This window comes from Callithrix jacchus, chromosome 2, assembly GCF_049354715.1.
Source record: "Callithrix jacchus isolate 240 chromosome 2, calJac240_pri, whole genome shotgun sequence".
In the NCBI taxonomy this organism is placed as follows: domain Eukaryota; kingdom Metazoa; phylum Chordata; class Mammalia; order Primates; family Cebidae; genus Callithrix; species Callithrix jacchus.
In genome coordinates this window covers 117,078,324-117,094,799 of record NC_133503.1, presented here as the reverse complement: position 1 = coordinate 117,094,799, position 16,476 = coordinate 117,078,324, and the positions used below count along the sequence as shown (strand labels likewise).

Sequence of the window (16,476 nt, the reverse complement as noted above, 5' to 3'; positions counted from 1 at the left end):
TCTGTGACTTACGATATAGTCTTGGGCAAGTTACTTAGCCTTTCTCAGCCTCTGTCTTTTGTTTGTTTCATTTTGTTTCATATGGAACACAAGCAGCATTGAAAAAAATTTTTTTAATTACACCTAGAAAGACAGCAGAGATCATAGAGACAACCCCAACTTCATACATGAGGACACTAAAACAGAGAAACATGCCCCGTCACAGGTGATTAGACCAAAAGAGTTCTAACAACAGTCACAGCTCCAACATTTTAAAAATTATTTATTTAAAAAGACAAGTTATTTATGTCGAATTTCTAGAACGTTAAAAAAAAGTGAGCGGCAAAAAGGATGATAACTGCCAAATTTAAGATAATTATCTCTTCAAGAAGCCATAAAGAAATATATTCTGGAAAACTTCAATTGTATTTTATTTCTCAAACTGAGTTTGGTGTACATGGATGTTTATTTTTCTTCATATATCATTTTGTACAAAATACTTTCTAATCTTTTTTTTTGTAACCACCAAAATATCTTTAATCAAAAGCTAAAATAAATGAAAACACTTCTCTGGAACTTTAAAAGTCAATGAAAATAGTTGTGTGTGGTTTCAAATATTCTCCTGCTGAGCTTAAAGGGTAAATATCACTGTGTCCCCCTAATATAAGAAAAAATGTAAAATATGCTGAAAATACATATACATATAACTATTTCTAATCTAACTTAGTAAAATATAAAAGTACTACAAAAAGCACAAAACACAAAATAAGTTTTATTACTAACAGCATGATAAACCCACTTAAGAATTGAGAAAGATACTTAACAATTTGTACTTTAAACATATTCAAGAGTCACATCTAATAGCCTAGTGTTTCATCATCAGACTGTTTGGTTGTTTTTATTGAAACAAATAAGAACTGCAATAATTTACCTAAAGTAAGCAAAGGCCTATCTAAATGTCCACACAGAACCTATGTGTAAAAACTAAGTGCCTCCAAAATATCTGAAATTTTCCAACAAGAAAGTACAGGTCATTCAGCAAAATATATTTACTGTATACTACCATAATAGCTATTTAATTGTTATTATTATGATGCAGATATATAATGGAAACAGATGTTCCTTTTTCCTTTCAGCAAAGCAAAGGAAAAGCATAAACTTGCTGATATCGCATAGACTACTACCATAGCACAATGGAGGAAAAAAAGACATTAGCACATGACAATATTAGTTTTTACTACACAACTAATTGCATAAAAAGTATAACTTGAGATCATTAAATCAATATAATTTTCAGCACTGCAGAAGAGAAACAAATAGATTTGTATAACCAGCCTATTTCACATCTGCAGTTGGGAAAATACTTCTGACAGATTAAGTATATGCAAAATGTTATCACTGCTTTCAGAACACAAGGAAAAAAGTGTTGTTCTGTTTTCTTTGCTCATGTAACATGAATTGGAATGCTGCCTTTACAGAGAAATTTTTTTAAGTACCAGTATAAATTGGAAGAACCTTTCTGGAAAACAAGTGGGCAATCAATATCAAAAACTTTAAAAACCAGTCTATATTCTCAGTCTAAGTAATTTCTCTGTTAATAACGTATTATAAGGAAATAACCATAGGGATGGCAGAAGATTTATTTAAAATGCTATTCATTACAACTTACTTTATACTAATGGAAAATTAAAAATCTGAGTTGTCTAAGAGAGCAATGATTAAAGTAGATATGTTAAAACATTATAGAGTCAATATAAATGAATTTAATAATAATTTTAATCATATATTAAATGCGTAGAGGAATGAGGTTTAGAGAAAACACACAAAATGGCATTTCTAATTTTTGTAAATTCTGTCTTATGGGCAGATACTGCTTATTTTATCATAAAAGTTACTTTTTCTTTAAACAGTTCTATTTTTATGATCTGATATTCTCAGTCCAAAGTTTCTAAAAATGATTTGGGCAAAAGAGTCGTATAAATACTTACAGGTAAACTGACTTAATGTTGACATGTTATTTGATCCTGAAACCTGGCATAGAAAAAGGTACTTGTCAATCACATAGACCTTTATTTTTTCCTGAGTTAAGCAGAATCCTTACAAATTAGAGAAAATTTTTATGAAACAAACACTACAAGTGTGTCCTTAAGATCTACTAATATGATGTGTAGTATATTGCCAATTCAAGGAAATTTTCAGTTTAAAACATTTCTAGAGCAAATGAAGTAGCCTATTAATTGTTCTTTCAGTGTGCCAGTAAAAGTTTGCCATAGCTTTCCTAGGACTCTTAGTTTCCTGATTCTATTTTTACAAGAAGAAGCTGATTTGTCTTAGGCTATTACTGTCTATTACTTCTAGAAGTCTTGAGGAAAGGTGGGAAGCAGCAAATTCTGGCAATCTGCCTAAAGAGAAATCAATGAAACAAATTAATCCTTCGCAGGCTGCAATGACACAGTAATCCATCATTCAGAGCTGCTTTTATATACCAAATCAGAGAGCAGAGGAAAAGAGCCCTGGGGGATATCACAGACAACAACTTATACCAACACTGGGAAAATACTGAGGAATCAGTTTATTTAAAGAGGATAGATTTCAGTTGATTGCCTATTTCGTCAAATAAAGATTTTTCTTCCACAGTGTGTTGAACCCAAGGGCCAATGAGTGTATCTTCAGAATTCAGTACCATCTAAGCTGGCTGACATCAATAGGAGATGAATGTTTTTAAATAATTAGCATCATTAATCGGTATGGTCAAATATCTGGGTAAAGTAAATATTACTTTGTCCATCCAACTACAAAGTGTTACACACAGTCCTTGTTTTCACCAGAAACTAAGTGTAAATTTACCTACTAATCTACATCTTAACTAATTCCTGGTAAACCGTATTTGAGGTATTTCTTCACATATAAAATGTAACCATCTAAGATATATGTTACTTTGCAATGCTGTGTTAAGTTTAAAGGCTTAAAATTTTTAATTCAAGCTCTTGTGTAAATTCTAGCAAGTCGAATTACAAATAAATGACTTATTTTAAAATGATAAATATTTTGCTCATAATGTAGTTGACAGTGTTGGAAGATAAATGTGGTTTTCTTTTAAAAATAAAATGTACAGCAGTATATTCACACTGAGTATATTTATTTATACTTACACAAAAGCCTATGTATCTAAATGTATTTGTGCTTCTGTAGAAAGTTATGGACCTAAGTATGTCTTACTAGAGTAATGTATTTTAAGTAGAAGTATATTTCCTTGATGAAAACTAATGGCAAGAACTATGAAATCACACTGTATTACATTGTAAATGTATGCATCATATTCATGGTTAAATGTGAGACATGAGTAAAAGAAAAGAATTTTCATGATTATAAACAGCAACAAAAAAAAAATCCTTGACACAACAGTCTCTGAAATGTTAAAACTCCAGAATACCTAATCACACATCCAAAACAGAAAAAGAAGACTAAATAAATGCTCACTAGTCAATTTTTGAATGGCATGTTCGATTCTGAGATCCTTGGTCATATGATCATAATTCCTGGCCATGCTGATGCAATTTTAATTCAATGCATGGATCTAGTATTTATTGATTTAATAAGGTTAAATTACATTGTTGCTGCTACTGATGAACTGTCAGCAATTTAATCTAGTGAAATCTTCCAGAGAAATGTATATTTTAGGAGAGAACAAGAGAGGAAAAACAGCCATGTAAATAAATGTAATGCCTTTACTACCCCTGACACTAATAAGAGCAAAATCCTTCTTTTCTAGACTGCTTTGGGCTTCAAACATTTTCTTTGACTAAAGATGTACCAGCTGATTGAGCTTATGGTGAAAAGATTGCAGGGTAGCCTTGTAGGTACACCTTAAAAATTAGGTAAAAGCAATGACTTTCTCCTAGTATTTCACTCTGGCCTCTCCTCATAGGTTTTTGAGATACACACACCCCCACACCTGAGCCCTTACCTTGTCACCTAACAAGGTTTCAACGGCCCTGTCAACGATTTCCTCTCTCTGGACCCTAAAATTTCCCACAAACTCAATAGCATAGAGGAGGACATAAGAGAAGGGAGAAAACAGAAAATTAACTTTCTTAAAAGCAATTCTGCCAAAATACAATGGAGAGAGGCTCTAAGGGCTATGTCAAAGTAAGGAAGTATTACAGGATCCAGAATCAGAAAGGGGGTTAAAAAAAAAATCCACCAAAGTTGCTGGAACAAACACTTGGGGACTATTAGAAAGTTTTTTGCACTGCTGCACCACCCTGCTGCTGGGCTTATCTCCCCAACCTGGACACCTGGGAAGCATGCTGTGTTTGAGCTTTTCCCTAACTTTGAAGAAATGGAACGCTGGTGGTGCTGCTGCGGAGGTCAGTAAAACTATGCTAATTGGTGAACCTAATTGCTTCAAGCAGTCCTGCCTCTAAACAGGGAGAGAGCACAGTTGATGGAGTCAGTCTGTTCCTAATAAAATGAAGAAGCACTGAATTAAATTCCCGAGGAAGATTCTATAAAAGTTTCCACAGTATAACCAAATGACTTCACCTATGCTATTACCTCTAAGATGACATCTTTGAAAGAAAGCAGACCCCAGTCGGGCTCCATATTCATAAATTAGCTGAGCTTAGGCCAGTGAATCTGGATTTATTTAAAAAGGTTTCTTCATCCTTCCAATCAAATGAAGTCATTTTTAATTAGATGCTTTCTGCTAACAATGTCACTCTTCTCCACATTACCTGCTCACACTTGCAGCGCCTCTAGTGCAACATCTGGAGTCCCCTGCAAGCAGTCCTCCCAGCAGATTGGCTGAAGGGTGGTGGTTATTTCCGTTTCTCAATCTAAATTAAGAGATTACAAAACAATCTCTGGAAAAATTCTTGAGATACAGTCTCCCAATATCTTTTTTATGAACTACATAGCACTTTATCCGCTGTTCCCGCCTTGCAGATGGGTGTTTTAAAAAGTGCCAAGGGCCACAAAAGTAAACTCCCACAGACTCTCCAGCTTCTTGAAACCCAGTCCCTCCTTAAAATAGAAAATCAGCTGTGAGGGTCTCCAACCGTGTCCCAGGCCTTGCTTCCTACCCCTACCAGCAGCCCACCACCTGAAGAGGAGTGGCTGCCCAAGGCAGGGCAAATCGTTAGGCACCCCGGGAGGATGGCAAGGCTCAGCACTTTAGCCAGCGCGGGGAGCGGGGGAAAGGAGGCGAAATGGGAAGGTTGCAAAAGCGGCTTCGTTCGACGGTGGATCTCTGAACCTTAAAAGATCGGCGGGTATCCGCTCACACTCCCGAGGGCCCATTCCTGAGAGCTTCGCCGCGCCTACCCGAGGGGGCGCCAATTGCCCGCGCGGAGCTGACGCGTGGGCCCGGGGTTTGGGAAGCGTGCGCCACCCCCCGGTCGGGCCTGGCTTCCCTCTTGAAAGCCCCCGGCGCAGGCCCGGGGCTTTGTCCCTCCCGCCTGCTTGCGGAACGGTGGCCTTCTGCGCTGGCGAGAGCACTGCCTCTAGCCTTGCAACGACTTCCCAGTGCTTAGATCCCGCGGCCGGGGCCCCTCCGCCGCGCAGGGCACCGCACTTGCGTCGAGCGCCCAGCAGCCAACCCAGCGCGCGAGGCTCCGCGGCCGGATGTGGGCCTCGCTTCCGGGAGCCGCTCCAGGCAGAGATGCGCTCAGGGTCGGAGTTCGCGAGCCAAGTGGAGAGGAGTGGGAGGGGCCCCTACAAGGGATGCTGGTCTGCAGAGTGAAGAATTCGTTCACAAGGGAGCGCCCTTGAGGAGTGAGGGTAGTACAGAGACACTCGAGAGTAAGGGTCCTGGACTGCGGTGGGGCCGGGTCTGGTCTTGGGGCAGGTGTTCCCCGGCCGCCCCAGGGGCCTGCAGCACTGAGGGTCGCGCTGATCCCAGGGCTCAGGCGGACGAGGGGCCACCACAGGCACCTTCGGACCCTGGCGACCCGAAGATACGAGGCCTTCAGGAGAGGCTCGGGAACTCTCATCAGTAGGGGACCTAGCGCCCGGTCAGGATTCCATTCCGGGCGGAGAACTTCTCAACAGGAGTTGCAGGCCAAGGAATGAGTCTGGACCCGGGGTCCTGTCCCCGAGGACCAGACCACGACCTTAGAGCCCAGCTCGCAGTCCTTCCCGACTAGGGATGCCTGGGGGTCGTGAGCTCGACGGCTAAACGACAGGGAATCTTGAGTTCCTAGAGATGTACAGAAGGCAGAAAAACGACACTAGATGAGATTAGACAGTAACCGCGGAAAGACGGAACCACACGGAGACTCACACACTCTGCGAGTTGGGATTCAATTGCATTTCTTCAAATCTTTGATTCTGAAGTTTCCCCGCCCTCATATGCAAGAGCGTTTGGGGAAACTAAGTTCCTTATACTCTTTCATCCTTGTTATGTGAGCTCAGGGAGGAAGGCGGACAATAGCTGCAGCCTAAACACCTGCGATCTCTCAATGCAATAAAACATAGACGGTGACTGGAGTCGTTTCTCTTTTTGCTTCCAGAGGGAGCTCAAACCTGAAGTATCAAGGTTATCTTTTTCCAAAGGTAAAATAGGAGATGTGCGAAACCTGCTAGGGACACCACAGCCCACATCTGGAGGAGGTTCCCCTTTGCAAACAGAAAAGGCAATCTGATTTTTTCTTTCTTTCTTTCATTTTAGTGCTTGTGTAAACTGAGCAAAAGGAAATCAGGCAAAGGAAAGGGAAGGTACTGAGGAGAAAACGGTAAGCAGAGGTCTGGGTGGGATGGTGCACTGGGGCTCCTCTGACCCGGCCGCGGGACCCAGCTGCAGCGCAGGTCAATCCCAGTATGCCTGGCACTGGAGTTCTAGACCGACCCGGTGTAAATGCGGCCACGTGCTCAGGGCTGCTGTGCTCCAGCTGTGCGTTTCGGGGCAGCTTGCGCGCACGCGCGCGTACACACATTCACACGGGCGCTTGCCTCTGTCCTGACGCGGGAGCCTGAGGTTGTCCAGGCAGCGGAACCCCCGAGTTCCCGCCGCCACTTGACGATGTAGCTGATACTGGATACAGGGTCTCTCTAACCTAGGAGGGCGAGCAAACAGAGGCGCCTGGCTTGTGGGTATCCAGCCCCAAGTAGGGGAAGGGCTCACCGAGGGGCAGAGCCCAGGGAGAAGCGACGTCTCCCCACCACCCCGCTTCGTGGTCCTCCCCGCCTATCGGCCGGGTCACCTGTCAGTCGGTGCTCTCTCGGCTGGCTCCCCATCCCTCCTCGCTCCCCGCAGCCACGCAACAACGCGCTGTGAGCCCGAGCTGGGCTCCTTGGCCGCTTTCTGGTGCCTCAGCCTTGCGAGCCAGCGCTTACCCCACACTGACGCTTCCTGGTAAAAACATTACCAGCGCCGTTTTACCAGCCTCCGGATTCCTGCCTTTTCCCCCCACCGAGCAAAGACTGGCCGGTGTTTGGGGGTGGTGGTTGTTCTTTTAAAAGTATATTAAAGGATCAGTGGCGTCTCCCCATCAAGTCAATACGCCTTTATCCCCATCAATTAACCACACCTCAGAGGCTGCTATTAAGAGCTCAATTGAGCTGCAAAAGTAAGTATCCCGTTTCAGACAGATGTTGTTATCTCCCGCTGAGAGGCGCGGCCGGCGGGGCCGGATCCTCCACTTTCCGCGACTGCCGGAGTCGCGCTGGACTAGGCTGACCGCGCAGGGCGGCGACGCTGGAAGGGAGGTCGCCGCCCGACATTGCGCGGGTGCTTGAGGAGCCAGGAGGAGTGAGAAGGGCCCTAGACCCGCGGCCTCAAGCGCCACGCACGTCAAAAGAAGTGTCTCCGGAGTTGCGCCAGGAAGAACACCGAGAGCGAGCTGTGCGTTTTTGCGCAGAGTAGTCTTCGAAAGACCGCAGCTCCGCGCCGAAGACCCAGAAAGGGGGTGAGAGGGAGAGGGCAAACTAGTGAGTTTGGCAGGCAGTGCTCCCCCGACACACCCCACTTTCCCTTCCCGCCACTCCAGCCTCCTTCCCCGAAGCAGGTCCCCAAAACCCCTTGTTGGTAAAGGCGAGGTGCTGTGGGGATGCTGGATATGGAACTAGGGAATAGGGGACAGAAACGCAGTGTTTAGGACAAAGAGGATTGATTGGGGACTTCCGTGGCCTTTGCCCAGGTGTGTCTTTCCACCCTTTCTCACTCCAGTCACTCCCGAGGACTTGGGGCACGACTGTCACACGCAGCTGGGAGATCCTGGAGGGTGGAGGAAAAAGGAACAAGGGGACATGGCTCTCACTGCAGTGACAGGGCTTTCCTTCAGTCAGTGGCCACAATAAATTTAGCCAAGGCTAAAGGAGATTAATTTCCCAGCATAATCCAATTAAAAGATTTCTAAAGTAATCTTTTGCGAAAATGAAAAGTGCGCTACTAAAGAGGGGACTGGTTTTGATGACAGTGATTTATCGCCTCAGCACAGCACTGCACAGGACACTCGCTCTCCAAGCGATTTGACCAGAGCATCCCGTCCTCGCTTCCTGTCCAAACCTTCCCCTTCCTGAAAGGCAGCCATCTATCATGCCAACCTGGGCAGGAGAGAATGTGCAAGGGGCTGGGGTGGCTTACAAACACCATAGACTTTTTTAAGTGCTATTAGATTTATGGTCTCTTTTTCGACGCCCATCCAAAGTAATTAGCACATATGTTCTAAATAGATGATAGTTTTGTGAGCAATAAAGCAATTACCCATCGTTGGAGCTGACAGTTCCTCCAACTAAACTCCAACCAGCAGCTAATTGGAAAAGTCATTTCAGCTCCATTGTCTGCAATTAGTCCTGCTAAACTACTACACCCCAACTAGCTGGTTTGAGGTTAATTTATTCAGTGTTGTGTTTGAATGGACAAGACTTTGCCACGAAGGGACTTGCCTTTTGCCCCTCTGGACTGCACCCAGGGACTAGAAGAGCTGGTGGGAGTGAGCTGCTGATATTTTGGGGCCGGAACAGCCCCCAAGAGAGGAGGCACTCGACCGGGCCTCAGCTTCAAGGTTAGCTGTCCAGCGGCTGAAAGCCTACAGAGAAAACCATTGTTTCTCCTGCCAGACAGTAACCGGAGAAAGCAGCTCAGTTCATGCTACCAAAACCTTTATTTAAGAAAATAAAAATTGTCACCACAGACGAATCGGCTGGGTTCTCAACTTTCCCCTTGCATGCACATTCATCCGTTTATGATCCCGGGCCACCACACTGTCCCTAAGGAATAAACATAGAATCAGACTGCCAAAACAGAAAAGTCCTGAGCCCTGGGGGGTGGGGGTGGTCGGGAACCGGCTCCAACTCTGGGAGTGGTTCTCGGAAAGAAAAGACAGGAAAGGTCAGGAAGGCCAGCCTCTGCCTCAGCCACTCTGAGTTTAAAGCCACTTACCCCTTGAAAGCAGGGTTTCTCCGTGACTTTCTTTGATATTTTTTCCTTCTTCCTTTCTTATATATTTTTTTCTTCCTTCCTATCTAAAGTTAAGCCCAACAGGTCCAGGATTTGTGCACAGTGAGTGGAAAAAATGTGTTAAATGTCGGTTTGACGCCCCACCGGAGCTTCCAAATATCCAGCGGCTGGGATTCTTCTACTTAATTTAATCTTTATTGGACAGGGCGGCTCCTATGCTCCTATTCACTAGGAAAGCCGGGGAAACATATCCGTTGGGGTTCAGAATTGAGAGAGGGAAGGAGAGGAGTTAAAGAGGGATTATTCCTCCCCCACCCAACTTCGAACTTTAGAACTGCAAGCACCAGCAGTCTGGTGGGGAGGGAGATGTCCCCAAAGTCCCAGTCCTGACAGCCCAGGGTCTCTGCAATCTGGAGCCGGAGGAGGAGAGGTTCGCAGGTTGAGATGGGAACTTGTAGCCCTGGTAACCGAGTATTCCCTTGATGGAATTTTACATTAAAGTGTCCCAAGCTTTGGGAGCAATGAGAATTTTACTTAGAAGAATATGGGGTTGGGGGAGTGCTCACCTCTTAGGAGGTAAAGCTCAGTGCTTTCAGTCCTAGAAATCCAATGTCCTTTTCTGGATTATCATTCATATTAAATGTCCTGGGAGATGTTTTCCCTTTTGAAGTAAATACTATAACAATGCCTAAGGAAGACAACTTGGACACTTTAACCAGCATATGAGACTTACTAAAAGAATTCTAATTTCAAGCAAATTATAATTAATTGCTCAGCTTCAAGAATTTGGAGACATGTGTCTATAGCATGTAAAACTTTTACACTGCCTAATGTCAGGCTCTTGTTTCCCACTATTTATTGAGTTTTAACCAATTTAACTCCAAGCAAGACCAAAAAGAAAAAATTGTAGGGAGAAGTTGAAAGTAAAGGTCTTGTTTTGCCCCATTACCTCCCACCTGTTACACAAACTCCACCCCCTGAAGAGAAATCCTCCTGTCACTGTGACTTCCAGTTGAAAACAGAAAGGAAATAAGATGGCTTCTGGAAAAAGCTGTACATTGTGTTCTTAATTATTTGCTTTTATTTTTCAGGACTTAAATATGCCCAGAGAGTGAGTGAGGGCATGAAAAAGCTGAACGAAGAAGAGTCAGCTGAAAGTATCACCTAGTCTTGCTTGTTAGAGATTCTAAGGTAGATATGTGTACATACTTATGCATAAGGGCAAAATAAACTACCTAATCACCCCCCATGTATGGGAAATATTTACGTATATATCCATGCACTGAAACATTTTGAGTACATGTGTGCAGAGATTCAGTTCTATGAAAGCTCAGCTAGCTGTCTGCATGCATGTATTCACTTCTAAAGTAAAGGCATTTTTGTTGCTCCCATAGTTTCTTTCCATTAAGAGCGATTAGATGATGTCTATTCAAAGTTGCTGATCCAGAGAGAAAATAAGAGTAGATAAAAGGAGATTTCAAGTGACCTCCTCGTCCCTTTCACACCAACCTGAGCCCTAGAATAGCCAAGGATCAACTAACACAAAAGCCCTTTCCTTTCTCTTTTCAGCTTCAGAAGATTTTATGCAGGAGAGTAACAATAAAACACAGAACGATCCCCGAGTTTTGTTAGATCATGCATTTGGAATACTTTATTAACTCCCCCCAAAGATGGGCTAAGTTTATTTTCCACCTTTGAAATGTGTAAATAAAATATACATAGCATAACAAAGGGCATAATTGTTTACTGTTCTATTGCTTATATCAGTGATGTACTATGCTTATGCTTTTTCTTTATTTAAACTTTACCTAAACCCCTTTCTCCTAATGATGGAGGACACTGTAATAAACACATCTGTCCACTGACAGTTTAGAAAGAAATGTTAGGTTTATTATTTAGATCAACCTTCCGATAGGTAAATACAATTGCAGCATGACTCGTAACACCAGCAGATCTTCTGGCTTTTTGAGCCAATGCTTTTCCACTAGTTTATCTCATAGTGAAGAAAGTGACATTAAAGATTTAAACATATTCAAGCAGTCTTTAGTCAGTGAAATATCCAACTTAGATCTACTTCTGATGGGCTAATCCTGTAGTAAAAGAAATAGGTGCTCTGACAGGTAACTATTAAGGGAAATGATTATATAGCACAGTTGATTGTATTGTCAGGGTACTCTAACAACCTTCAAACTCATTTCAAAACTTCAACTTTCATCCAAACCTAACCCATTTTCCCTGGGAAGAATAGCCATGCAGTTTTATTCTTCACTCATGTTGGGCATTTAAAATAAATATGTTTTGTAACATAAAAGTCTTCAGTTATTTCCTTTTTTCTTTTTCATAAATTCATTTAGATAGCTAAGACTTGATTTTTATAAAAAGTAAATATTTGGCTCTGGCTTAACTGGTATGCTAAGAATGATTGTCCCTTTTCCTCCTCTAAAAAGGCTTGATTTGCATCCAAAGGCCGCTGCTTGCTCTCCTGCCATCCTTCGGGAGCTGCTTCTCCTGGACCCTCTAACTGGGGGCCTAGGCCAAAAGGAGTAGTGCTTCCCTTATCTCTCTTTTTTAAAAACATGTGCTTTAAATGACCGGTTTGAGATAGAAAACTAAACTAAGGTATAGCACTTGTCTCTGAGCATTTAGACCCAAAGGTGACAAAGAAGAAATGCCTGGGCTACCACAGCTATAATGAAAACTGGAGTCTGTTGAGTTCCTGGTTTGACTCTATGTGCAAGCTAAGAGTAGGCAGTCCAGCAGAAGCCTGACTCCTAACTTGGCCTGTCCACCTTGTTTTTTGTTGATAAAGGCAGACTTTTAACAACTGGGCAGCCACAATATATGCTGGGTTCAGTAGAGATTTCTGAGATAGACTGGGGTTTTGTTTGCTTGTTTTGGTTTTGTTTTTTAGTAATCACAAAACATTACGTGGGCATTCCTGTGCCTCTCTTCACCCTTTCTTCCAAAAGATCTGTGTGAGACCATTTAAAATACATCTTCAACTATGCCCTTCCTGGCTTTAATCTCATGCCAGGGGAGACTAATTGATTCGGCACCTTTCAAATAAGCTCTTTGGGAAAGGTCTGCAGCAAGATCAGAGGCACTGACCTTTTCCCCAATGATTGCAGGCATGTTCATCTCTCCAGATGGGCTTGATAAAACAGGGATAGTTCTGTTCTGTGGTCTTACTAAACAGAATAATACCATTTTTAACGATTTTGAGGTAGGGAAGAGGTATAAAAGGGAATTTCCTACACATATCTGGTCATTTGTAGGGTCCCATGGTACTTGAACTAGATTTAGAAAATGTTTTTACAAAGCCACTTTTGTTTAGTGTGACTTACCAAAAAGTCAAAATGAATGACTTTCGGGAGACCAAGATATCAATATCAAAAAGACTATAGAATTAGTAAAGAATGGTTCAGTCTTGTGGTAAGAAAGACATGGAGGGAGGGGGTATGTTAATAGACTAGAAAGTCCGTTTACATCCGGACTCTGGGCCCTGTAACGCAAGTCAACGCTGAATGTGCAGCCAAACTGATCTGTGCTTCTCTACCTCTCTCACCAGATCACAGCAGTTTACTGGTGGCTGGGAGAAATCAAGCGTTTTCTGGTAGGTCTTTTAAAACGTGATTAACGCTGAGCTTGATTCTAACAGCCCGCAAGGGGTACTACATAGGCTTACAGCCTAATTCCTTTCCCCACGCGGAGCGGTACCTTCTCATCGCCTTTTGGGGGAACCTCACTAAAGACCTAGTGTGCACTGATCAGAACCAGGAAGGCAGAAGAAGGAAGGGAGGCCCCCAGGAGCCCAGGCCCTTGGCGAGGCCCTTTGAGTTCCCAGACCCGCCAAAGAGAGAGAGAGAGAGAGAGAGAGAGAGAGAGAGAGAGAGAGAGAGAGAGAGCGCGAGCCCTGGAGAGGGTGGGCCTGGCTGGAGGCCTCGGGTAGGATGCTGAGGCAAGAGCCAAGAACCACATCCAGACTCAACTTAAGGTTCCGGGGTGAAAGGCCTAGCCTAGAAGGGAAGGAGAGAGATCTAAAGGGGGGTGGGGGGCCTGTGAAAGAAAAGTGGACACTGCAACTGCGTTTCCTGCTCCTGCAGCTGAGCGTGCCTGGACTAGTATGTGGAGTTTCCCAATTAGGGGATCCAAGTACTCTAGAAAACTATGATCAGTTTTTTCTGTTAGGTACCCTACCCAACGGCAACAGATATCGTTGTTTCCTGGTTGAGTGTGGGTTGCATTAGGCCCGGGACAAGTGTGCCAAGTGGGACCAGTATCAAACGACAGCCTTGAAGAGAGAAAGAAAGGGCTCCCTAGGAACTGAGCTGACTCCTCAGTGCCTCTACGGAAGACTTTTTTGCTGGAGGCAGTGCTGTGAGCACAAGTGGGGTGCCCTGTGGGTGTGCCACCGCGGTCTGGGACACAAGCTTCGGAAGAGAAACTGAGCTCTAAGTGCCATTCAGGCCGGACGAGTCCGAGAGGGGGACAGCGCCCTTCTTGAAAAGCCTTGGTTTCTCCTCCCTCCTCTGTGACGGAAAGTTGGCGCGGAGGCCCCGCAGGAGTTCGAGCCGCTCCCCTCCTCCGAAAAGCCGCGAGCTTCGACTGCTCCGGGCATCACCACCAACAGCTTCCCACTCCCACCCCTGGGACTAGGGCAAGGAACTGCACCCTCCTCCTTCCTTCCGGAGGCGCCGGCGGCTTCGCCTGAGGCCTCGCGGGCCCACCTTCTCCCCACCCCCAGGGTCACGTCTGGTCCCAGGGGCCTCTTTCAAGTTTGAAAGCCCTGCAGGGGCACGGAGAGCCCACAGTGAGGATGGGTGGGCGCTGCCGCTCCCTGCCAGGCTCAGCGGTCGTCCCGCCTCGCCTTGCCCTTCGCCTACAGGGCCTGACCCCGAGCCAGCCCTGCTAGGCATGGCCGCCTCGCTCCAGAGCCCACCCAGCCCCCAGGTGCGGTCCCAGGCGTCGGCTGCCCCCGCCCCCCGCGCGCCCTCTGACGCAAACGCACGCCCCTGCCCGGCACAGAGGAAACCGCTCTTGTAGGTTTTAATTGAGCCTCTTCCTTTCAACACACCCCCTCTCTCCCCACCCCTGGGATGCGACCCCCTCCCCGCCCCCAGCCCGCTGGCAGCGGCGAGAGGAGTCTGGCTCCGCTGCTAGGCTGCGAATCCCGGTGCTCTCGCCGCCGCCGCAGGTTGTCCGCTCGGGAGAGCGGCTTGATGTCCCTTTTAATCCGCTGACACTATCGCCCACATCAGACAGGCAGCCATCGATCGCGTTACATTAGGGGATGGCGTTACAAACGGCGCCTGCAGGTGGGCGGCTGGATCCAGACTTGCCAGGTTCTGGCCGCAACAGGCAAGGCGCGGGCACAAGAGCCAGCCGGGCCGGATTCCTAAACCGGCTCTACCGCGGGTCGCGCTAGACACCGGCAGAAACAGCCTGGCCGGTGTTAAATGTGCTGGTCCGGGTCCCCAGCCTGGGCAGCTGTTTCCCGCCGAGGGGGACACAGGGAATAGCAGTTGGGGGAGGGGGCCGCCTATTTTGAATGTGGATTGCTGCTGCTCGCCTGGCACGTTCCTCTCTTCCAGGGAAGTGCGGCGGCCGCGATCCTTGCCTTCGCGCTGGGGCGAGACAGGGGCCGAGCTAGGGCAACTCCGGAGCAGGCCCCGCGGAAAGTTGTCCTCGTCCCGCCCGGCTGCCTAGACTCTGCTCCCGGCCCGCGGAGGCCGTGCGAGCCAAGACTGCCTCCCGGCGCTGCCCGTCACCAACCCCAAGTTCAAGAGAAACGATAACCATTGCGTTACTTGCCTGGTGAGGCAGGATTTGGCCGAGTCTCGTTTCTGGTGCCCACGACGCACGGTCCAGGGTCCGAGGGCGGCTGGGCCTGTGGACCGGGCGTCCAGAGTGCCTGCGGTGCCCTGGAGCTTGCTCTCGCTCCTCTCCCACTCCCTCCGTCTCTCTCCGCGTTCTCCTTCACGCGCCCTGTCTCCCTCTCTTTGCCTGCTGCCTCTGCCCTCGACTCCCTGCCTCTCTGACTGTATGGGGAGTACGATTTAGAATTTGTACATAGAAAGGTTTTCTTTTCTTTCTTTTTTTGGTCTATTTTAATCGTGTTCGTTTCACCTTTTAAGTGACCAGAAGATGAGAGCGCGTTTGCGCGTTTATTTGGGCATAGGGGCGAGGGCAAGGAGCCCCTGCCACCCCCAGTCGCCTCCTCGCCATCAGCAGCGTACAATGGGCCAGCGATCGCGGAGTGCATTGACAGTCTTTCCATCATTCGAGCTGGAGGAGCTGTGGGGCATGCACGGGAAAGCCTTGTAGTCTGCTCTTTAAAATCATCGCTCGTCACTAGGCGGTCGCCGACTCCCGGCTTGAAGGCTGGAGAGACCGGGAAGCGCAAAACATCCCCCAAACACGCAGTGCTTCCCAAACCCCTCCCTGGTGAGACCTCAAGTGAGAACCAGTATTAAAAACAAACCCTACCTCTTTCAATACAGCGTGGCCATTTACTTCCACCTTTACCTGAGGGCGTGTTGGCTCTAGGAATGCTCGAGCTGAGACAAACTTTTACGCCCTCGCGAGTCCAGGGGCGGGCGGGCAAAAGCGGCTCCCACCCCCGGCGGCGGCAGCGGCGGCTTTGTCACTCCGCGCCGCTCCGCGCCCGCCTGAGCCTGCCTAGGGGAGCGATCTCAAAACGAGGGGGGTGCGAGTATGCGATTGGAGAATATGTAACTAATAGAAGTATCATTTTCCCCCAGTACGATCTTTCAAGGAAAAAAAAATCCATTGAAAGAATTTTCAAAGTGCTGTCTTCGTTTGGAGAAAAGGCACAGGCTGCCTGCGGGGAGGGGAGGAGGGACTCGGCGTTGTGCCGCCCGGGAGCGGCTCCCGTCCGCTAGGTGGCAGCCGGAGCCAGCGATTCCTGCGAGCCCCGCCGCGGGACCCGCTCCTCCTGCTGCCCCTCCTCCCGCGCCCAATCACCTTCAGGAACCGGGGTCTGCCTCTCTCTCTCTCTCTCTCTCTCTCTCTCTCTCTCTCTCTCTCTCTCTCTCTCTCTCTCTCTCTCTCTCTCTCTCTCTCTCTCTCTCTCTCTC

The 16,476-nt window shown here is 46.7% G+C and overlaps 1 protein-coding gene, 1 long non-coding RNA gene and 1 pseudogene across 21 annotated transcripts in view; 1 reads left to right on the top strand and 2 right to left on the bottom strand.

The window, feature by feature from the left end:
• The window catches only part of LOC128931458 (uncharacterized), a 177,498-nt gene extending 161,555 nt beyond the window's left edge, over positions 1 to 15,943 (bottom strand). For 17 of the 18 annotated variants that reach the window (XM_078365197.1, XM_078365192.1, XM_078365196.1 and 14 more), the window contains exons 1-2: positions 5,305 to 7,322; positions 4,716 to 4,817 (exon numbers count right to left, since the gene is read on the bottom strand). In XM_078365197.1, coding sequence (XP_078221323.1) covers positions 5,484 to 5,972 — 489 coding nt within the window. In that variant the 5' untranslated portion in view covers positions 5,973 to 7,322 and the 3' untranslated portion in view covers positions 4,716 to 4,817; positions 5,305 to 5,483. Of the gene's footprint in view, positions 1 to 4,715; positions 4,818 to 5,304; positions 7,323 to 15,904 lie in introns of those variants that run through there. The other variant, XR_013532238.1, reaches the window with a different exon arrangement.
• Positions 5,616 to 15,872, top strand: LOC144581427 (uncharacterized). 2 transcript variants are annotated; one of them, XR_013532241.1, is made up of 6 exons: positions 5,616 to 6,534; positions 6,650 to 6,713; positions 10,471 to 10,570; positions 12,948 to 14,329; positions 14,971 to 15,193; positions 15,514 to 15,872. It is a non-coding gene; the product is annotated as an uncharacterized LOC144581427 (long non-coding RNA). The 2 variants fall into 2 exon arrangements; XR_013532240.1 differs by having other exon boundaries at positions 14,971 to 15,872.
• Positions 15,183 to 15,943, bottom strand: LOC144581426 (uncharacterized; annotated as a pseudogene). The gene is made up of 2 exons (XR_013532239.1): positions 15,866 to 15,943; positions 15,183 to 15,760 (listed from the first exon to the last, which is right to left on the bottom strand). The product of XR_013532239.1 is annotated as an uncharacterized LOC144581426 (transcript).
• Positions 15,944 to 16,476: the final 533 nt, after the last annotated feature.